This window comes from Rhinatrema bivittatum, chromosome 4 (assembly GCF_901001135.1).
Source record: "Rhinatrema bivittatum chromosome 4, aRhiBiv1.1, whole genome shotgun sequence".
NCBI lineage: Eukaryota > Metazoa > Chordata > Amphibia > Gymnophiona > Rhinatrematidae > Rhinatrema > Rhinatrema bivittatum.
In genome coordinates this window covers 408,783,498-408,806,450 of record NC_042618.1, presented here as the reverse complement: position 1 = coordinate 408,806,450, position 22,953 = coordinate 408,783,498, and the positions used below count along the sequence as shown (strand labels likewise).

The 22,953-nt window shown below is 48.7% G+C and overlaps 1 protein-coding gene across 1 annotated transcript in view; it reads right to left on the bottom strand.

Annotated features, from left to right (window-relative positions):
- The window catches only part of SETD5 (SET domain containing 5), a 238,685-nt gene that overhangs the window by 148,791 nt on the left and 66,941 nt on the right, over window positions 1–22,953 (bottom strand). Inside the window, 4 exon segments of the mRNA XM_029601121.1 lie at window positions 6,137–6,327; window positions 7,065–7,123; window positions 13,482–13,693; window positions 14,269–14,374. Of these exon segments, the coding sequence (XP_029456981.1) occupies window positions 6,137–6,327; window positions 7,065–7,123; window positions 13,482–13,693; window positions 14,269–14,374 (568 nt within the window).

Here is a 22,953-nt window from a genome sequence, read left to right as displayed (position 1 = left end):
CCAAGTAAAGGTTACAGGGAGGGAGGAAGGAAGGGAAATGTGAGGGGGGGGGGGGGGGGGGGGGAGACACACTAGAGGCCCAGCTACAGGAAGATGTATAATTATAACTGGTTTGAGGAAGAGGCAGACAATGTCTGACCTACCACACATGAAGTACTGCAGAGAAAGCAGAGCTGCTTATCTGTAACAGGTGTTTTAGGACAGCAGGATGTTAGTCCTCACACATGGGTGACATCATCCAATGGAGCTCGGCACAGTAAACTTATGTCAAAGTTTCTAGAACTTTGACTAGGCAACTGAGCATGACCAGCATACCCTAATCCACGCGGGGTCCCTTTTCAGTCTTGTAACATAGAATTATGATACAGAAAATAACCAAAAGGAGAAACTCAACTCTGCAGGGTGGCGGGCGGGTGGGTTTCGTGAGAACTAACATCCCGCTGTCCTAGGAGAACACCTGTTACAGATAAGCAACTCTGCTTTCTCCTAAGACAAGCAGGATGATAGTCTTCATACATGGGTGAATCCCTAGTTACAGGCTGCTCCCCAATACTAAAAGGGACCAACGAGCACAACATCCATGGCGCTGTCGGTAACAGAGGGGGAGACAGCCTGAACCCAAACAACTGGCCCTAGGTAGGAAACGTTGGGTTCTACACCTCAAACAGGCTCCGGAGGACATACTGGCTGAACCTGCTGTCACGTCGGCCATCCCTATCCAGACAGTAGTGAGATGTGAATGTGTGGAGAGAACTCCACGTTGCAGTCTTGCAAATCTCCTCCACAGGAACTGCTCGCGAGTGGGCCACAGATGTTGCCATGGCTCTGACAGAATGAGCTTTGACATGACCCCCAAGATGCAGTCCCATCTGGGCATAATAGGAGATGCAGTCTTGTAGCCAGCTGGATAATGTCTGTTTGGCAATGGCAACTCCCAATCTATTCCTATCAAAAGAAATAAAAAGCTGGATGGACTGTCTATGGACTTCTGTCCTCTCCAGGTAGAAGGCTAAGGCTCTCTTGCAATCCAAACTGTGTAGGGCTCATTCGCCTTGGTGCGAATGAGGCCTGGGAAAGAATATTGGCAGGACGACTGACTAAGATGGAAATACACCACCACCTTAGGCAGGAACTTGGGGTGCATACGGAGGACCATCTTATTGTGATAACACAGTGTAAGGTGGATAAGTCACTAAGGCATGGAGCTCGCTGACCCTGCATGCTGAAGTAACTGCCACCAGGTCAGGTACGCAGTGGCTCAAAAGGAGCTTTCATCAGCTGCATGAGCACTATTTTGGAGGTCCCAAGACACAGCAGGAGGCCTTAGACAAGGCTTCAACTGAAGCAAGCCCCACATAAAGCATACAACTATGGGTTGTACAGAGATGGGCTTATCCTCTACACCATGGCAGTAAGGGCCAGTTGCACTGAGATGGACCCTAACGGAGTTGGTTTTTAAGCCAGCCTCTGACAGGTGCAGGAGGTAATCAAGCAGTTTTTGTGTGGGGCAGGAGAATGGATCTAGTGCTCTATGCTTACCTCCTGCACTTGTCTAGAAGCCATCAAGACCTGAGACACATCAGTAGAGAGAGCAAGTGGCTGTAGGATCAGCCTCTCAACATCCAGGCTGAGCACACGAGGGTCTGGAAGTTGGGATGCCGAAGTCTGCCACGATCCTGCATAATAAGATCTGGGGAAGTCCCCAGACTAATCGGTTTCTGGAAGGCCAACTCCCGAAGGAATAGAAACCAGACTTGTCTCTGCCAATGAGGAGCTATGAGGATCATCATCTCTCGGACTAGTCAAAGCTTCAGGAGAGTCTTCATTACTTGAGGAATCAGAGGATATGCATACAGAAGACCCTTGACAATGGCGAGGCGTCCGAGGCTGGTTCACCTTCTGACATGTACAGGGAACAGAAATGAATCACCTTCCTGTTGCAGGGGGACCCAAACAGGTCCACATCTGGCAGTCCCCAGAAGCGGAAGATTCGGTTTGCTACCCCCTGGTCCAGTGACCACTCATGAAGGCATGACTCAGTCAGTCCGCTATCACGTTCTCTGTTCCGGCTAGATACATGGCCCTGAGCCCCATCCCACAAGGCAGGGCCCAGGACAAGATCTGGACCGCTTCCTGACACAGGAGGTACAATCCCGTGCCTCCCTGCTTGTTGACATAACACATCACCTCTTGGTTTTTGGTTTGGATCAGGACAATTATGTTGAGCAGCCGATCTCTGAAAGCCTATAAAGCGTACTCGATCGCTCGGAGCTCCAGGAAATTGATTTGACACTGCGCTTCCTGGGCGGACCATGGACCCTGAGTTCAGAGCCCCACTACATGGGCACCCCACCCCAGGGTAGACGCATCTGTGGTGAGGACAATTTGAGTAGGAGGAGCCTGAAACGAGACTCCCTGCTCCAAATCTGAAAGAAACCGCTACCAGGATAAAGAGTCTTGGAGGGAAGAAGTGTTGTGGAAGATCCCGAAGGTCCTGTGTGGCTTAGGGCTACTGTGACATTAAGGTCCGTTGGGCTCTGCGCATATGTAAATGTGCCAAGGGAATGACATGGACAGTTGCGGCCATGAGGCCCAACAGCCTCAACACATAGCAAGCTGAAACCTGTGGCTCTGCTGAGTCATCGCCACCAAGGATGCTAGAGTGACTGCCCTGGACTTGGCCTGAGCCATGTCTAGAGGGTCCTATAAAGTCCAACTGAGGTGACGGGCTGAGGTGAGACTTCGGGTAGTTGATGATGAACCCTAGTGACTCCAGCAACCGGATGATCAAGCGCAAGGACTGATCAGCCCCTGCCTGAGAGGCATTCTTGACCAGCCAATCATCCAGATAAGGGAAATCATACATTCCCAGTCTGTGGAGGTACGCCCCCCACCATGGCCAGACACTTCATAGACACATGGATCCAACAATAGCCCAAACAGCAACGCTCTGTACTGGAAGTGCTGTTTTCCCATCACAAATTTGAGATATTCCGTGACCTGGAAAGATCTCGATATGAGTGTATGCGTCCTTTAAATCAAGGGAGCCAGTCCCCTTTTTGCAGGAGGGGAATCAGGGTGCTCAGGGAAACCATCTTGAACTTTTCTCTTTTGAGTAACCTGTTCAAGGCCTTTATGTCTAGGATGGGATGGAGTCCCCCCGTTTTCTTTGGAATCAGGAAGTACCGGGAGTAGAAACCCTGCTCTTTGTCCTGGTGGGACAGGCTCAACCATTCTAGCTATTAAGAGGGCGGAAAGCTCCTGAAGTAGTACCTCCTGATGCACTATCGGCCCCCAAGACGGGCACGGAGGGGAATCTGGATGGACACCCATTAGGTTCAATTGGTACCTCTAGTGGATGATGAAGAAAACCCATTGGTCTGATGTTACAGTGGGCCACCAGTTAGCTAAGAACCATAGCTTGGTCCAGCGTCTCGTGTACAAGCGACTGGCTCATGCTCCCTATGATCCAGTCAAAACCCCATCCCGGGATTTGGCCGGGGCATCAGTTGGGGCTTGGGAGCCCGCTGTTGCCTTGGACAGCCGCGAGAGCTCATCCTCTGGGCCCAGGAGCAAGAGAGCGGAGGATAGTACTTCCTCTGGTGGTAGAAAGATCTCCTCTGCCCGTGTCTCACAGACCTCCTGGCCGAGGAGGGCGGGTCTGGCGGAGAGTTGCCGGAGGGTCTCATGGTGATCCCACAACTGGGCCACGGCGTCTCTCACCTTATCTCTTCTCTCCCGTGCACAGGTCAGTGAGTTGTTCCTGTACCTCCATTCGGAAATCCGAGGCCCGCAGCCACGCCATTCTGCAGGCGCTGATTCCCACTGCAGAGACTCTCGCTGCCGCCTCAAAAACATCATAGGTGGAGCACACCTCGTGTTTCCCACAATCCAGGCCCTGACACACCAGTGACAAAGGTGTCTTGCTGGTATTGAGGCAGCCATTCGGCAGCCTCCTGCACCTGCTTCCAGAGGTTGCAAGAGTAAAGGCTCATGCAGAGCTGGTAGGAGGTGATGCGGACAATGACCAAAGCTCCCTGAAAAACTTCCCTCTAAAGGGCATCCAGGGCTCTGTACTCCCGTCACGGGGGTGCCGAGGCATTGGTCTGAGAGCACTTGGCCTTCTTGAGAGCAGATGCGACCACTACCGACTGGCGTGACGATGGCGCTTCTCGAATCCGGTAGCCTGCTGGATGAAGTAAACCTTGTCCGCCTTCCTGTTAACAGGAGGCACCATGAGGGCGTGCTCCCAAATCTTCAACAGCAACTCCTTAAAGATTTCATGAACTGGAACCGCCACAATCTCTTTAGAAGCCTCCTCAAACTGGAGGATCTCCAGCATCTTGTGCCGGGCATCCTCCTCGGTCATTAACTGAAATGGGATGGCCTCCGTCATCGCCTGCACAAAACCTGCGAAAGTCAGGTCCTCAGGGGGAGACCTCCTTTGCTCCTCTGGAGGAGAGGTTTCTGAGGGGAGACCCTCAGAGTTCTCCGAGGAGGACTCCGCAGTGTCTTCCTCCCAGATATCAAACAGCGCCCCATCCTTGCTATAATTCACAAGGTATGGGGCCCTAGGTGATCGGCCTTCGTCCAGGGGTATGGGCACTGGTGGCACCGATGCTGACCCCGGCAAAGCTGGACGGGGGCTGCAGGCCACAGTAGCACCGTCAGCACAGACAAGGCCTCTTCCTTGGAGGAACCGGCGATAACCACCGCATTCAGTCAGGAGAAGCTTCGGATTGGCAAGACCACTGATAAGCACATTGAGGCACTCTAGCAGTGGTTCCAGCAGGGACAGCCTGGGGACAGATACCTTCTGTGCCACTGGCTCAAAGATCTAACTCTTCCTCAAAGGTTGCCAATGCCAAAATGTACTTGGAGATACGAGGAGCCAAATCTTCCTTGGAGCCTTGAGGTGGATCGGTGACTGACACTTGGACCATGGAGACAGTTGTGGACCCCCAGCATAGATGGAGGAGAGGCATTCCTCGCCACTGTGTCACTTCGAGGGCATCACAACAAGCGCCGGCACCAACCCAAGTCTGGCACCATGCATCGAAGGAGACCAATGCCGATGCTTCGTTGGCTTCCCTCGGTGCTCGGCCCTGTCTTTCTCGATTCTGAGGTCAATGCCAATGAACCAGATATCCTCGACCTGGAGGAGGAGAGTGGAATAGAGGGCCCCGTCAGTGTTGAGGGCTTGGTGTCCATTGGTACAACTCCTCGGTCCTTTAGTGTTGATGCCACAGATACCGATGGCTCAGACTTGCTCGCCCCAAAGAGCTTCTCCATCTTATTGAGGTAAGCTAGATGTCCCTTCGGGGTCATTTGGTCACACGAGCGTCACCCCCAAACGTTGTGCGATGCCCCCAGGCAGAGGATGCACACATCATGTGGGTCCGTGATGGACATAGTTCTCAGGCACTGGAGGCATAGGTGAAAATCCAACATGGCCTTAATGACACAAACTAAGTGGGCAAAAAAAACAACATGGAGGCAGCAGGTTACTGACACCAGCGGGCACAGAGGCACTGCCGCCACAGGGCAGCGAAGCAAAAAGAAACTTACCGATCCGGCAAAAACCTGACTGGGAAGAGAGGGGAACCGAAGAGGGACCTGAATCAAGAAAACTGCGAAAAGACATCAATGAATTGGTGCAACGTTTTCCACCAAAACTTTTTTTTAGCTAAAGAACACGAGCTCATAAACCGCGATGCAAAAGCTCAGCGGGGAAAAAAAAGACTGAAGAGGGATCCTGTGTAGTCTCATAGATTAGGGCATGCTGGGCATGTTCAGTGTGCCTAGTCAAAGTTCTAGAAACTTTCTGTGCCGGGCTCCATCGGATGATGTCACCCATGTGTTAGGACTACCATACTGCTTGCCCTAGGAGACTCGGAGGAGAGCGGAGGGTTAGAGAATGAGAACAAGCAGGAGAAATTAAAGGAACAGGGGGAAAAAAAAAAAGGAGGACAGCACTGCAGTTACAAAGGAAAGAGACAGTACACTGATCAGTCTGAACCTTCCAGGAATGGAAGCAGTACAACAGATCTCAGTCTAAAGATTTCTTGTACCAAACTCAATCTGCTGAGCATGTAACTTGAGCCTCTGTATGGTTTCTAGGCTCTCTGCTACACACCTTGATCTTCTTGGCCTTTGGCGCAGTGCGAGTCTTCTCAGTACTCTTCTTCCTCTTTTTGGGTTTAGTTCTCCTGACCCTGTTGACGGTGAGGGTGATGCTCGTGGGTGTATGCTGAGTTGCGGTGTATAGCACTGTGGATGGGGAGAGTTCTTCATCCCAGCTCTCAGTCGCACTGCTTTCCCCACCTGCTGCGGGGAGGGAGAGGCTGGATTCTGTATTTACCCAAGCACTATGCAGTCCAAAGGTAGCCAGTTTTGTTCAATTTTTTTGCCCCAGTCCTGTATCTTAAAAACTCCCCAATATCAGCAGTTACTGTAGCCACTCCCTCCCAAAGACATCAAGTACACCCCATGCCTCCCCTGTCTTTCTGGTAACTCTGCAGTGCTGGGACTCAGGATTTACTAATACATTTTGTGCTTCAATAATTAGAGGAAAGGGAAAGGAGAATGGGGGTGGACAGAGCAATTTACTCAGGCAAAACTATGTTAGGAAGCTTCACACCACCTCCCCCACATCCCCAACTCAACAGGGAAGAGAAAATTGCAGCAAAACCTTCAAGCCTAGAGAGGAAACATTCCAATGGCCATTCCTCAAAATACAACATCTGGCATGAGGTCTTGGGAGTAACCTGGTCCCAGCGGAGCACCTCTAAGGTGTCTGTACTCTGTATACAGAAAAGAGAGCATCAGGTTAAAAGTGGAAGGTGCTACGAAGGTGCAATCACTGCATCAGAGCTGGTCGCAGCACCCACGCTAGCTCTGACCTTAGAACCAGTGCTCCTTCCTGCAGAAAAGTCTAACCCTGATGCTAAAGCCTGAAATACTGAAACTCTGTATACGAAGAAAAGAACTGCACAACACCACTAGGAAAGAAGTGACGTGATGGAAAGAACAGTGCAGAGCTGAGCACAGGAGATCTTTCTTACCAGAGACATTGTCCTGTTTTCTGCGCTGAAGTCTGATCACTTTTCCCCTGTTCACACCCCTGCAAGTTAACACACAAAGATGTAATTCCCAGCTGGAAATGGCAAAACAATGGAGAAATTACTTACCTGATAATTTCATTTTCCTTAGTGTAGACAGATGGACTCAGGACCAATGGATATTGTGCTCTTCTGCTAGCAGATGGGAGATGGACACAGATTTAAAAGCTACGTCACTCTAGATATACCCCTGTAGTAACCTCAGCACTTCAGTATTCTCTTCGAAAAGCCATTGTGGATATCTTTGCTTAAATAACTTGATTAAACTTGATTAAAACTTGAACTGGTTCAACTAATTTCCAAACTGGAGACCGTCAGTGAACTCAACCAATTAACGCAGACACCGGACAAACTGTAGGTGTCCTGAACTAGGGGTAGGATGTGGCTTACCCGTATTTGCTTAGTCTCGAGGTTTGTTATCCGAGGTTCTCCTTTTACAGGGCAGCCGTGGGCAGAATGCTGAGTCGATCTGTCTACACTAAGGAAAACGAAATTATCAGGTAAGTAATTTCTCCATTTCCTAGCGTGTAGCCAGATGGACTCAGGACCGATGGGATGTACAAAAGCTACTCCCGGACAGGACAGGAGGCTGCCAGTGACCCACTTAATACTGCCCTTGCGAAGGCTGCGTCTTCCCGGGCCTGAACATCCAGGCGGTAGAACCTGGAGAAGGTGTGTATGGAGGACCACATCGCCGCCCGACAGATCTCGGCGGGCGACAGCAGCTTGGTTTCTGCCCAGGAGACTGCCTGGGCCCTCGTAGAATGAGCCTTAACCTGTAGAGGTAAGGGCTTTCCTGCCTCTTATGTAGGCTGCCTTGATTATTTCTTTGATCCAGCGGGCTATGGTCACTCACGAGGCTGCTTCTCCTTGTTTCTTCCCACTGTGAAGAACGAATAAGCGATCCATTTTGCGCACCGGTTCCGATCTTTCCAGGATTCACACCAGGAGTCTGCCCACATTCAGGTGGCGAGGAAGGCGTGAGTCTTCTGAGTCCTTATGTTCATCCGGAGCTGGTAGCAAGATGGTTTGGTTCAAGTGAAACTCAGAAACCACTTTCGGAAGGAAGGAGGGGACAGTGCGCAGTTGTATGGTTCCAGGTGTGAACCTGAGGAAAGGTTCCAGACAGGATAGAGCCTGTAGTTCAGAGATGAGATGAGCTGAACATATTGCCACCAGGAATGCAGTCTTCAATGTTAAGAGGAGTAGTGACAGATTGCGTATTGGTTTGAAGGAAGCCCCAGCTAGGAAGTCTAATACTAGATTGAGATTCTATAAAGGCACCGGCCACTTTAGGAGTGGTCGGAGTTGTTTGACTCCTTTCAGGAAGCGGGACAAGTCCGGATGGGTTGATAGCCGGATACCGTCCACTTCTGCTCTGAAGCAGGTCAGTGTGGCTACTTGGACCTTGAGGGTAGACTGACAACCCCTTCTTCATATAGTCCTGTAGAAATTCCAGAATCATGGGAATTTTGGCTGTCCGCGGGAGAATCCCACGGTCCTCACACCAGGCTTCGAATACTCTCCAGATCCGTATGTATGACAGGGATGTGGAGAACTTGCATGCTCGGAGCATTTCGTCAATCACGGCATTTGAGTAACCGCGTTTCTTCAGGCGAGTCCTCTCAAGGGCCAGACCGTAAGAGAATAGAGACGGATCTTCGTGGAGAATCGAGCCCTGCTGGAGAAGGTATCTGTGTGGAGGTAGGCACAGAGGGTTCCCCGCAAGGAGTCTCTGCATGTCTGCGTACCATGGTAGTCTTGGCCAATCCGGGGCCACTCGAACTAGTCCCCTGTGATGTTCTATCTTGCGGATGACCCTGCCCAGTAGTGTCCATGGGGGGGAAGGCGTACAGTAAGTCTTCCTCTGGCCAAGTTTAGATGAGAGCGTCGATTCCTTGGGATTGCAGCTCTCGTCTGCGGCTGAAGAACCTAGGGACTTGGGCACTGAGACGGGTGGCCAGTAGGTCCATAGCTGGGAGACCCCAGCGATTTACTATCAGTTGGAAGGCTGTGGTTGACAGCGTCCATTCCCTCGGGTCCAGGCTCTCTCTGCTGAGGAAGTCTGCTGAGACGTTGTCTTTTCCTGTGATGTGTGAGGCTGAGATCCCTTGTAGGTTTATCTCCACCCATGCCATGAGACGTCTATCTCCAGAGACACCTGCTGGCTCTTGGTTCCTCCCTGGCGGTTGATGTAAGCAATCGTTGTTGCGTTGTCCGATATTACTCAAATTGCTTTGCCTCGGAGTCTGTGGCTGAAATGCAGGCACGCTAGTCTGACTGCTCGAGCTTCCAGGTGGTTTATGTTCCATTCCGCCTCTTCCTTGTTCCATTGTCCCTGGGCCGTCAGTTCCTGACAGTGGGCTCCCCACCCTCACAGGCTCACATCTGTGGTGAGCAAGATCCAGTTCGGTGGGGATAGGTTTACTTCTCTGCTTAGGTGGTCTTCCTGTAGCCACCACTGGAGCTGAGAATGTACCTCTGCTGGTAGTTGGAGACGAATTGAGTAGTCCTGGGACAGTGGGTTCCATCGTGACAATAAGGAGCGCTGAAGTGGTCGCATATGGGCCCTTGCTCAAGGGACAACTTCCAGGGTTGATGCCATGAGGCCGAGGACTTGAAGATAGTCCCATACCTTGGGGCGTGCATTGGTCATTAATCGTCGTAATTGTTCCATCAGTTTCCTTCTCCTCAGGGGAGGGAGGAAGACTTTGTTCTGTTTGGTGTCGAAACAGGCTCCCAGGTACTCTAGCGATTGAGGGGGCTGCAGACTGCTCTTGCCTGTGTTCAAGACCCAACCGAGTTCCTGCAGTAGGCTCTTGACTCTGCTGGTCAATTTCCAGCTCTCTTCCAAAGACTTTGCCCTGATTAGCCAATCGTCCAGGTAAGGGTGTATTAAGATCCCTTCCTTCCTCAGTGTTGCCGCAACGACCACCATGATTTTGGTGAAGGTTCTGGGTGTGGTTGCTAGGCCGAAGGGTAGTGCTCGGAACTGGTAATGGTGACCCAGTATCGCAAAGCGCAGGAAGAGCTGGTGATCCTGATAGATTGGGATGTGAAGGTAAGCTTCAGAAAGGTCCAGGGAGGTTAGAAACTCTCCCGGTTGTACTGCCATTATTACGGAGCAAGAAGTTTCCATGCGGAAGTGTAGAACCTGTAGATGACGGTTGACATTCTTGAGGTCCAAGATGGGCCAGAAAGATCCTTCCTTCTTGGGAACGATAAAATAGATGGAATAGCGCCCCGTATTTTGTTGGGGTGTGGGAACTGGAGTTATTGCCTTCAGACAGTAGTCTTGTTAAGAGTGGTTTCTACTGCCAGTCTCTTGGAATGGGAGTGGCATCATAAATTTGTCTCGAGGAATGCTGCGGAACTCTAGAGAGTAACCTTCTCGAATGATGTTTAGAACCCATTTGTCCGAAGTTATCTCGACCCATCTTTGGTAGAAGAGGGCAAGTCAACCCACTATATCCTCTTCCTGTGGATGGGTCGGCCCATTCGCATTGTGGCGCATAGCTGGAGCCTGCCCCCTGGCCTGCCTGCTCTGAAAGGGCTGGGGACCTTCCGGAGGGACGACGTGCCTGGAACTGTGAGTTCCTTTAGGATATAAAGCGCTGCGATCCTCTGCCCTTGGTTCTTCTGGGGGAGGGACGCTGAGATCTTTTACTCCTATCTTCCTGTAGCTGAGGCACTGGGGATTCACCCCATTTGCTGGCTAACTTCTCCAATTTGCTTCCGAACAAGAGAGATCCTTTAAAAGGCATTCTTGTGAGATTCGCTTTAGATGTCGCGTCCGCAGACCAATTCCATAGCCATAGTTGTCTTCTGGCTGCCACTACTGAGGCAATGCCCCTGGCTGAGATGCGTACCAGGTCTGAGCTTGCGTCCACGAGGAAGGCTGCTATAGGTTCCATCGTCTCACCAGTATACGTTCCGGAGTTTTTTGCCTCTCTCGAGAGGAGCAAGCAGGAACGTGCCACCAGTGCGCAGCAGAAAGCAATCTGCAGTGTCATTGTTGTTGTGTCGAAGGCCTGCTTAAGGATGGATTCCAATAGTCTGTCTTGAGTGTCCTTCAATGCAGCTCCTCCCTCAACGGGAATCTTTCGCTTCGAGACGGCACAAACCATAGTGTCCACTTTTGGGAAACGCAGGCGTTCCTTGGTCGCTGTTTCTAGAGGGTATAGGGCTTCCAAGGCCTGACCCCTTTGAAGCTAGCCTCCGGGGCATCTCATTCCAGGTCAATCAGTTCCTGGATAGCTTCCATCATTGGAAAGTAGCATGAGGCCTTATGAAGGGATACCAAGATGGGGTTCTTCTTTGGTTCCGCCATAGGGTCCGTGCCTGGAATACCCAGCGTCTTCAGAGTCTGGGAAACAAGGGCTGGTAATTCGTCCTTGTGGAAGAAGAGAAGCATGATTCAGTATAGTTCCATTCCTGGAGGGATTTCTCCTTCTTCTTCCAGGGAGTCACTCATCATCGGAGGTGTCTGGGTCCCTGTGAGGGAAGTTCATGGTTAGGCGAGGCATGTCTCGAGGCATCCGAGCAGGGCTGAGAGGATCTTGTGCTTCCAGCAGGGGTTGAGCCTGGGGCACAGCTGGGGCTGATTGCGCCTGAATGAAGGCTTGCAATCCTTGGAAAAATTCCAACCAGGAGAAGGTCCCTGGGTCCATGTTAATCCCAGGGGAAGTCGGAGTAGGGGCCCCAGAGGCGTCCCTCCTGTGGGGAAGCCATCTCGGAGATGCAAAGATCCGGAGAGCTATCTTCAGTAGTTCCGGAACCATCTCCCGACAGTAAGGGACCAGGCTTTGGTTTCCCATGGGCTTCATCACAATGTTGACACAGGCAGGACTCCAATTCAGGCTGCGTGGCTCTTATGGGGCAGGCTGTGTAAACAGAGTGCCTTCTGGCCTTCTTGGGCACCGGTGCCATTGTTTCTATGTGTTTGCATGCATACAGTTGTGCAAGCGGCTGTGCACTCAGTTGTGCGAGCCGCTGTGTGCGCATCTATACTGGACGCACGCAAGTTGGGCACATCGGCCGCCTGGCCTGCCCCGCACATACCACTGGTGAGAAGGGAAGATGGCGCCGACGACCCCCACACGTAAAATGGCGCCCCCCGAGGGTCTCCACGTGTGTGGGCCCTTGCACTGGATCGGGGCCTAGCCTAACCAAGGCTGCTCAACCCGATCGGTGCTCCCTTCTAAACTCGCCGGGACGGATTCGGTACGGCAATCCAACCTGTGGAGACCAGAGACCTGAATTTAAAGATTTTTCCTTAACTGGTCTCGGCGCTTACCGATCCTGTGCCGGTCTCTAGCTGTAGGGGGAGAGGGAATTACCTTCACTGCCGCGCTCGTTTCTGCACCCGCTGCCTTTCAGCCACATTGGGGGGCTAAGTCCACGCCGGGAACCAGCTACTGGACCAAGGCACACCCTCTGAGGGATATCCGAGATCAATCTCAGGAATTCTCGACTGGGGGAGGGACCCTTAGGTATCACCGCAGGAGAGCGGGGCTCAATCTTCCTTAAGGTAACTTTGTTTCTTCTTTGCTGTAATTCTTAACACTATTCTAGTGTGTGGGATAGTGTCTACATCTGCTAGGAGACTGAGAGATACTGAAGAGCTGAGGTTACTGCAGGGGTATATCTAAAGTGACGTCAGCTTTGAAATCTGACTCTGTCTCCCATCTGCTTGCAGAAGAGCACAATACCCATTGGTCCTGAATCCATCTAGCTACATGCTAGGAAAAAGAAATTACTCCTCTCACATTACCATAATAATTGCCTTCTAGGGGGCTTTTAAAGCTTTATTTACTTGCCCACTATCGGTATACACAGCACTGATAAGAGACCTCACAAACTCACAAGACAGCTTGCACATCAAGCAAGTATAAGGTGTTAAGGGACTTGCTTGAGATTGCAGGGTGGTGGATGGGGCAGTGAAAGGATAACTAGAGTCAGCATTCTGCTGGTAAGAGAAAAATCACTGAAATGCCATTATAAATAAATATCACAGAATGAAAAGTAAGGGAATCCTCAGTCAGTAATACTGTGCTAATGCCGCTCATCCCCGTAAAAAGGATTTTAACCCATCAAGTCTGTTGCAGGTGATGGGGTGGGTAAAAGGGGAAAATGAACACCTCTGTCTCTGTAATGGCCATCCTACAATGGAAATCCCAGGTAAAGGAACCATCTAGAAAATATTGAATTCACTTTGCTTTTCCTTACTAGCCAAATTGATAATGCCAACAAAATTACTACATAGACTTGAAATCCTCCATTCCCACCCCCATCGATTAATGAAAGAATAAATCTAGTGTTCAAGTTGGTCTTGTAGGTTTTTCTAAGATAGGGACCCACCTGCACTTCTCACATTTGAGGAGGAAGCCATCTTGGGGCAGGCTGCAGTGACACCAGGAAGGAATGGATTCACCTTCTGAAGAACTGTCACTGTCTCCAGAGTTCTCCTCATCCTGTGAATGCAAACCATTCAGCTCTGCCCGGGGTATAATGGCCTGCACTGGTGGGGAGGCAGGAGGTGTTGGTGGGGGCGGAGCTCCATAGTTATGATCCTGGAAACACAAAGGACTCGTTGAGAGGGCAACATGCTTCCATCAGAAATTATTTGATGTAACTTTCTCTGCAGCCAACAGCATGACCCATACTATACATTGATTTTCTGCAAGATTATCTAATCCTTTCAAGCGAAACATGCACTGACAACACAGACAGAGAGCTGCTATAGAGAAATGGCTTCTAACAATCTTCCAACGGTGCCACCAAACACGAAGTGTTATAATGTAGCGGAATTCTAATACAGATAAAACATAGTTATTCTAAAGATATAGTTAAAGCAGCAAGGATCATGTAAGTTTATAGATTACACAAGATTCTCCCAGTTTCAAAATATCAGTACTATCAGTTTAGCCTGAAGCCTGTCATGTAGGAGTAACTGTTGGGTCAAATATGCCTGTATGCTGCAGGAAAAAGAATGAAGGTGGAACCTGCCCAAATGTGCTAAGCATGCCTCATTGAGGTGGGGATTCACATTATGACAGTTCACAAGGAATACACTCACACTGTGTGTGAGCACCTGGATTTAGCACTAGTAAACTGCATGAATCTGCAAGGAAAGCAGAATACTCACTGCATACGGCAACCCTCGATAGCCATGACTTTGCATACTCCCATAGCTGTGACTAGGGTAGACGGTCTTCTCACTAACAGCTGGACTTGCTTCCACTGACTCTGGACTGCAGAAACCACCCAACAGAAGCCATAAGTAGATGATACACCACACATTACTATTCTTACTTATCTCACTACAAGGTTTTTAACATTCTAGAACTGAACATAAACATTGGATATACATCTGTATAGACCACTCTCCATTCAAATGCATCTAGCAATGTTTGATTGCTAAGTCAGACAGGGCTGTAGATGTTGCAGAGAGAGTATTCACAGCCCCAGGGGAAGAGCGGAATCCCAGTCACCATACAATAGTGCCACCTAATGATCAGACTTAGCATGCACACATATCAGCTTCCAGAAGGAGCAGTGGTCTGTGGCTACTGACCAAAAGACTGCGGTAGCAATGGATGAGCTAGATACAAAAGGGGAATTAAAAATGAGTGAAAATACCCCAGTTGTGAAATCTCATGGTGCAGCTGCCTCAGTAGCAGTTGTTTCAATTGAGCTAGATCTCAGGAGAAGGAAGGAGGAAATTGCTAGTAAAAAAAAATAAAGTTATCTAGCCACACCTCTGTGCAAATCTATGGGTCACAGGCTAAAATCTTGCTAAGGTTATTTATCATTCAAAGGTAAATAAATTGAGAACACATCTTAAGTGGGTACTAATTGTAGATAAAAGCACTCTAGGACAGTAATATGGTTCCCATAGGCCAGAACAAATTGCTTAGGATAGAAAATTCCAATTGTATCTACAAGTCAATGATCCAAATCAAATAAATCACAGTACCCATAATTAGGGTACTATTTTTCCTGAGAATTTATAAAGTGTTTATTATAACAAATAAAAATGGGACAGAATCAGTGGAAAAAAAATTATACTTTTTCCACTGATGTTCTAATTTTGTTCATTTTAACAAAAACTGAAATTCCTGGGAAAAGAAAACTGAAAATGAAGGTCCCGGCCCATAATGCGCTATAGGACTTGGCACCACCCACTGTTGCTGCAATCCAGCTCTCAACTTTTTAGGAGGCAGATTTAACGGTATTTGTGAAGAGTTCTCACTCCACAGATAGTTCGAGTAAGAAGAGAACCTGGGCTACAAGCTGGCATAAGTATGAAGGTGCACAGCAGAGTTGGTCTGCCTCTGGGACAAAAATGAAAACAAAGAGGGAGCACTAATATCCCAACATCTTCCATGCACAGTCAAAACCGGAAAGCTTCTATGACTGACCATTCTCATTTCTAATTATCTAGTGCAAAAAATGTGGTGAATTGCTTTACAGAGAAGCAAAGAAACAGTCATAATTGGTAAGTTTAAAGGCCAGAGCAATACATGAATGTGATATTCTGGGTATGTGGGCCTTATTTCTTTTCACAGAATATAGTTAGTTTGTTTCATTGCCATTTTGTACCATAACGCTCAGTGCTCTACAAGTCACCTCAGCCTATCCTTGCATTAAGTATCAATTTTATTCATTGTTTTCAATGCGCTAAGATGAGCACCCATTGTAAATGCAGATGTGCGGCTCTCTGAAGTGGCATTCTTTGGGCAATAGGTGGCACTATCGATAAGCACAAATATCATGGAGGCATACTAGATTTTTATTTTCCTCAAAAAATGGACTTTTCCCCGGAAGGGGTCTGCAACCCAGCAATAGCTGTTCACTAGGCTTGTTTTAGCCACATAAAATGTTAAACTGAATTTTTTTTTTTGTCAAGTTAGTGGTTGGTAAAGACATTAGATAAGGAACACAAAGTAACAAAATGTAAATCAAATTTCTGAATCTTCCAGCTCCAAGAAGCAGGAACTTGCTTGTGGAATTCTACAGAGAAGCTGTCTCCTTCATGTATAATCAGACTGTAGATCTCTTACCACATTGCTATTTTATTCATAAACATATCACCACCACCAGCACAATTCTACTGGAGCTAAGTAAAGACAGGAGCCAAGGCATAACAATATTATCTGTAAGAATTAAGCAGAATTGCTTACCTATATAACAGGTGTTCTCCAAGGACAGCAAAAGGTCATCCTCACATGTAGGTGACATCATCCGAGGAAGCCTCCGACACAGAAAACCATGTCAAAGTTTCTAGAACTTTGAGCCTCATTGGGCATGCTCATAGTATGCCATTATACCATGCATTCACATGGGGCTCCTTAAGTCTCTTTTTAGCAAAGAATGAAAAATGTTAGAGAAATCAACTCCATGGGGAAATGGGTGGGTTTCATGAGGACTGACATCCTGCTGTCTTTGGAGAACACCTGTTACAGGTAAGCAACTCTGCTTTCTTAGAGGACAAGCAGGATGGCAGCCTTCACACATGGGTCATCACTAACTACAAGCTGCCCCCTAACAAAAAAAGGGGTATAAAACCAATGCCAGTGGGCACAAGAACAATGTTTTTGTTGGCAACAAGCCTGTTTTGTATTTTATTTGAAACCTATTTGTTTGGGGTAGAAGGAGAAGCCTGGAACAAAAACAAAGGGGCCTTGACATAACCTACAAGATTCAATCCCACCTAGGCATAACAGGAGATGCAATCTTCTAGCCAATTAGAGAGAGTCTGTTTGGCAATGGCAGTCCCCAGTTTGTCTGCGACAAAAGAAACAAATTTGGGTAAACTTTCAATGGACTTCAGTCTGCTCCAGATAGGCTGCCAAGGCTCTCTTGTAGTCCAAACTGTGCAGCATTTGTTCACCTTGGTGGACATGGGGGCCTGGGAAAAAAATGTTGGAAGGACAATTGACTGGTTAAGATAGACTTCAGACACTATCTTAGGATGCGTGTGCAAGACCACCCTATCACGGACAAAATTGGTATAAGGTGGATAAGTTACTAGAGCCTGACACTTACTGACCCGGAGTATCAACGTGACCGCTACCAAAAATACCTTCCAGGTCAGGTACTTTAGGCCACAAGAATGCAGTGGTTCAAAAGGAGCTTTCATCAGATAGGACAAAATCATATTGAGGTCCCAGGACACAACAGGATGTCTGATGAGAGGCTTCAAATGAAGCAGACCCTGCATGAAGAACATACAAATAAAGGCTATACGAAGATGGGCTTATCTTCTATATGGTGATGATAGCTGCCAATCGCACTGAGATGGTCTTGAAACTAGCTTCAGAAAAATATAGAAAGTAATCAAGCTGTTTTTGTGTAGAGCAGAAGAAAGGATCTACGGCCTTTTGCTCACACCACACACCTTCTCCACTTCAGTCTATAAGAATTTCTAGTGGAATCCTTCCTTGAAGCCAAAAGGAGAGACAGTACACAGGGTTGAAGAATCACTCAACTTTCAAGCAGTGAGTGACAGGGGCTTGAGGTTGGGCTGGCACAACTGCCTTGATCTTGAATGATGAGAGCCATCCCTGTCACAACCAAAAAGGGGGCAATGAAGATCATAGTCCCCCCCCCCTGTATTCTTTGAGCTTCAACAAAGCCTTCGCTGCTAGCGGAATCAGAGGATAAACATACAGAAGACCCTTGCCCCATCCAAAGCAAAAACATCTGAGGCTAGTTTGCCATGTGCCCTCTTGTCTCGAGCAGAAGAGAAGGACCTTCCTATTCTAAGGAGATGCAAACAGATACACGACTGAAGCTCCACAGCGGCAGAAGATCTGGTTCACCATGCCTTGATTCAGGGACCAGTTGTATGGCTGCAAGAATTGACAGGTGTCTGCTAACCCATTCTCACATTGGCCAGGTAAGTGACTCTGAGAACCCATTTCCTGAGAGATGGCCCAGCCCCACAACTGGACAAGCATTTTAACACAGAAGATATGAACCAGTATCTCCCTGACTGTTGAGGTAATACATCACCACTTGACTGTCCATCTGATCAACTTTGTTAGACAGTCCCTCTGAAAACCATAGAGTACCAAATCGCCTGGAGCTTCAGGAAGTTGATTAGATGCAACCTTTTCCGAGCCAACCAAGAGCCCTGGGTGCAGAGTCCATCTACATGAGCTCCTCAATCCAGGTTGGATGCATCTGTTGTAAGGACAATTTGGAAAGGGATTTCCCTGACCAAATTGAAATTGTTCTGCCTCAGGTCAGAGAGGCCCTGAGCAGATGGGTGGTCCAGATACTGTCCTGTAGATCTTGAGTGGCCTGGAGCCATTGAGATCTTTAAGGTCCACTGGGTTCTTCTCATGTAAAGATGTTCCATAGGAGTTACATGAACCATTGATACAAACAAGTTTGCTTACCGTAAACATTGTTTCCGTAGATAGCAGAATGAATTAGCCATGCTGTCCTGGGATCTGCCAATCAGGTCCGGGAGGTGGAGCTTGTTAAGCAGAGGTTAGTCTTTTTGTTCCCTGCGCGTGTGTTCCCGCGCAGGAAGTAACAGATTCTCCTCAGTCTGTGATTAAGCTGAAGTTGGTAAAGGCGAAGACTGTGGCTGCCAGGGAGGAGGGGGAGTCAGCATGGCTAATTCATCCTGCTATCTACGGAAACAACGTTTACGGTAAGCAAACTTGTTTTTTCCCGTCGATAGCAGGGCTGAATTAGCCATGCTGTCCTGGGAGTTCCAAGCTCCTGATCACGTTATGAAGTATCATGGTATGGAACGTGATCTATGAGATCGTGGCAGTCACTTAGAGTGGGATGGTACAGATTGTAGGATTGCTTGTCCTATCTTTGCATCTGTGGTCGCTTGCTGGTCCAGGCAGTAATGCGACATGAAGGTATGGATTGAGGACCATGTAGCTGCTTTGCAGATATCTATTGGTTGTACGTCCCTAAGGTGTGCCCACGAAGTTGTCAGGGCACGGACCTGATGAGCCTTAGGTTTTGGCGAAAGAAGCAGTTTTTGTTTGCTATAGCAGAATTGAATACATTGAACTATCCAGCTAGATATAGTACGCTTCATTACCGGTAGACCCGGTGTCTTAGGATCAAATGATACAAACAGTTGGGAAGCTCGGGATGGAGAGTTTGTTCTATCTCTATAGTATGCTAGCGCTCTTTTACAGTCCAGCATGTTGAGTTGTTTTTCACGCTCATTTTTATGTGGTTTTAGAAAATATATAGGCAATTCAATATTTTGGTTTAGATGGAATTGAGAGATTACTTTCGGAAGGAAAGAGGGATGAGTTCTGAGCACCACCTTTTGGTGGAAAAACTAAGTACGGTTCATAGTGGACCAGTGCTTGTAATTCACTGACTCGTCTTGCCGAAGTTACTGCTACTAGAAATACCACCCTCCATGACAGATATTTCATGTATGCTGACTCTAGAGGTTCAAAGGGTGGAAGCATGAGTTGTTCTAAGACTGGATTGATATGCCAAGGAACTGCCGGTCTTGTGATGGGAGGTCTTAGATGAGAGAGTCCTCTGATGAAGCAAGAGAGGAGTGGATGATTAGAAATTGAGACCTCATTGCACAGTCTATGGTAGGCTGCAATGGCGCTAAGATGAACGCGAATGGAAGACGTGGCTAGTCCATCTGCATATAGTGTATGTAAATAATCCATCAATAGCTCAGGTGGGCAGTCCAGTGGTGATATATGATTGGACATGCACCAAGTGGAATAACGTTTCCATTTGTAATTGTAATTTTTCCTCGTGGAGGGTTTTCTAGACTCTAAGGGGTAGATTTTAAAAAATAGCGCGATCGCGTACTTTTGTTCGCGCACCAGGCGCAAACAAAAGTACGCTGGATTTTATAAGATACGCGCGTAGCTTATAAAATCCGGGATCGGTGCGCACAAGGCTGCCGATTTTGGGCAGCCTGCGCGCGCAGAGCCGCACAGCCTGCCTCCGTTCCCTCCGAGGTTGCTCCGAAATCGGAGCGGCCTCGGAGGGAACTTTCTTTCGCCCTCCCCTCACCTTCCCCTCAACTTCCCCTCCCTAACCCACCCCCCCGGCCCTATCTAAACCCCCCCTACCTTTATCCATGGATTTATGCCTACCGGAGGCAGACGTAAATCCGCGCACGCCAGCGGGCTGCTGGCGCGCCAAAACCTGACCGGGGGGCTGTTCCGGAGGGCGCGGCCACGCCCCCGGAACGCCCCCGGGCCTGCGCCACGCCCCCGGGCCCGCCCCCCCAAACGGCGCATCACGCCCCGAAACACCGTGTCATTTGGCGACGCCCCCGACACGCCCCTTTTTAAAAGCCCCGGGACTTACGCGCGTCCTGGGGCTCTGCGCGCGCCGGCAGCCTATGCAAAATAGGCGCGCGAGGGCCCTGCTCACGTAAATCCGGCCGGATTTACGCGTGCAGGGCATTTAAAATCCGCCCGTAAGAGTACGAGTTGTACTTGTGAAATCTTCTGTTCTGTTAATAAAAACTGGTCAACCTCCACGCTGTTAAGTGGAGGGATGCGTGTAACAGGTGTAGAAGAGTCCCTTGTTCCTGGAGTAGCAGATCTGGTCAATTTGGAAGATGGATTGGTGTGTCACTGGATAAGTGGAGAAGGTAACTGTACCACAGTTGTCGTGGCCAGGCCGGGGCGATAAGAATCATTTGAGCTCTGTCGGCTATGCACTTTTGAATTGTCCTAGTGATCAAAGGTATGGGAGGAAAGGCATATAGAAGACCCTTCGACCACGGAATTAGGAACGCATCCTGCGCCATTTGGATGTCGCTGGGTCTCATGGAACAGAAACTCGGAACTTGTTTGTTGAGTTCTGTTGCAAATAGATCGATCGATGGTATCCCCCCAATCTGCTGAATACACTGTGTGCTACGTCTGATTTGAGAGACCATTCGTGGGGATGGAAGATGCGACTTAACTTGTCCGCTCTTGTATTTGCAATTCCCGGTAGGTAAGTTGCTTGTAGGTGTATGCAATGTTGATGTGCATGTTGAAAGATGGTCAACATCTCTTTGCACAGGGGCCAGGAACCCGATCCCCCTTGCTTGTTGATGTAGAACATTGCTACTTGATTGTCCGTGTATATCATGACTGCGGCCCTGAAGAAATTTTTGAAAGAGGCCTGCAGAGCGTTGCGGATTGCTCTGAGTTCCAACAAATTGATTTGTAGATTCTGTTCCGTCAAGGTCCAGAGACCTTGTGTCTCGTAAACCTCTAGATGTGCTCCCCAACCCTTCCGTGATGCGTCGGTGGTGAGGACTGCATTGTGGATGGGCGTGTGGAACAATGCTCCCTTCGTTAGTGTGGAATGAAGAAGCCACCATGTGATGTCCTTTTTCATTTCTGTTGTGAGAACGATCGGTTGCTTCAGTGGTTGTATGTGCTGTTTTCACTGTTGCTTCAGTCCCCACTGTAGGCGTCTCATGTGTAACTTGGTGTTTGGGACTAGGAAATTGGCCGCTGCCATATGACCCAAGATTACTAGCACTTGTCGTGCAGAGGCTATCTGGGTTCCATGTAGTTGTTGTAGTAGTCGGCACAATTGTAGTTGTCTGTCCACTGGAAGATAAGCCCTGGTTTGTGTCGTATTCAGATATGCGCCTATGAACTGTAGTTGCTGCATTGGTTGCAGTTGAGATTTTTGGAAATTGATCACTAACCACAACTGTTGAAGACATTGTATGATCTGGTGGAGTTGTAAGAGCAACTCTCGAGTCGGGGCTACAATGAGCCAGTCGTCCAGATAAGGAAAGATGGTCATCCCCTGCTGTCTGAGATGAGCCACCACCACGACCATGCACTTGGTGAACACTCTAGGTGCAGCTGATAACCCAAAGGGGAGTACCCTGTATTGGTAGTGTAGATGTTTGTACCGAAAGCATAGGTAACGCCAAGAGGAGGAGTGGATTGGAATGTGAGTATACGCATCCTTCAGGTCAATTGAACACATCCAGTCGTTGGGTTGTAGAAGTGGTAGAATCGATTTCAAGGATACCATCTTGAATCTTTCTTTGATTAGGAATTTGTTGAGTTCCCGAAGATCTAGAATGGGTCGTAGTCCCCCCGATTTTTTGGGAATTAAAAAATAAGGGGAGTAAAAACCCTTGTTCTGATGATTCCGGGATAGAAGCACGATGGCCTTCTGTTTGCATAAGTTGGAGATCTCTTGTTCGAGTTGTATTTGATTGCTCGTGCTCCGTATGGGGGCTAACTGGGGCAATTTTGGTTTTATCCGAAACTGAAGACGGTATCCCTGGCGTACAATGTCCAATACCTACTGGTCAGATGTTATTTGTTCCCAAACTGGAAGGCACGCTTGGATCCTCCCCGGTGGCGATACGGGGTGTGATGGTGGCTTGAAGTTCAAAAAGACTGTGTGGCTTTGTGTGCGGTGGGTTGCTGTTGACCTTGTTGGCATAGCGTACGCAGTTTCCCTCCCCAGGGTACCTGCGGTTGTTGTTGGTGTGTTTGAGGCCTCTGATATGATGGATATGACTGAGGATGGAAACCTTGGTACGACCTATAAGGCCTGCGGCCATACGATGTTCTTCGACTATACGGGTAGAATATTTTAGAGGACGGATAGGTCGGATGAGATTGCAGAGATTGGACTGCTATCGCCTCCTCTTTTAGTTTACCCACTGTTTCCTGTAGTTTCGTGCCAAACAGGTTTTCTCCTGTGCATGGGAGATTGGTCAGTTTTTCGTGGATGTCTTCCCTTATAGAACTAGAGCGCAGCCATGCTGTTCTATGTGCTGCGATGGCTGTCGCCGATGCCCTAGATGATGTCTCCGTGCCCTCGTATACGGATC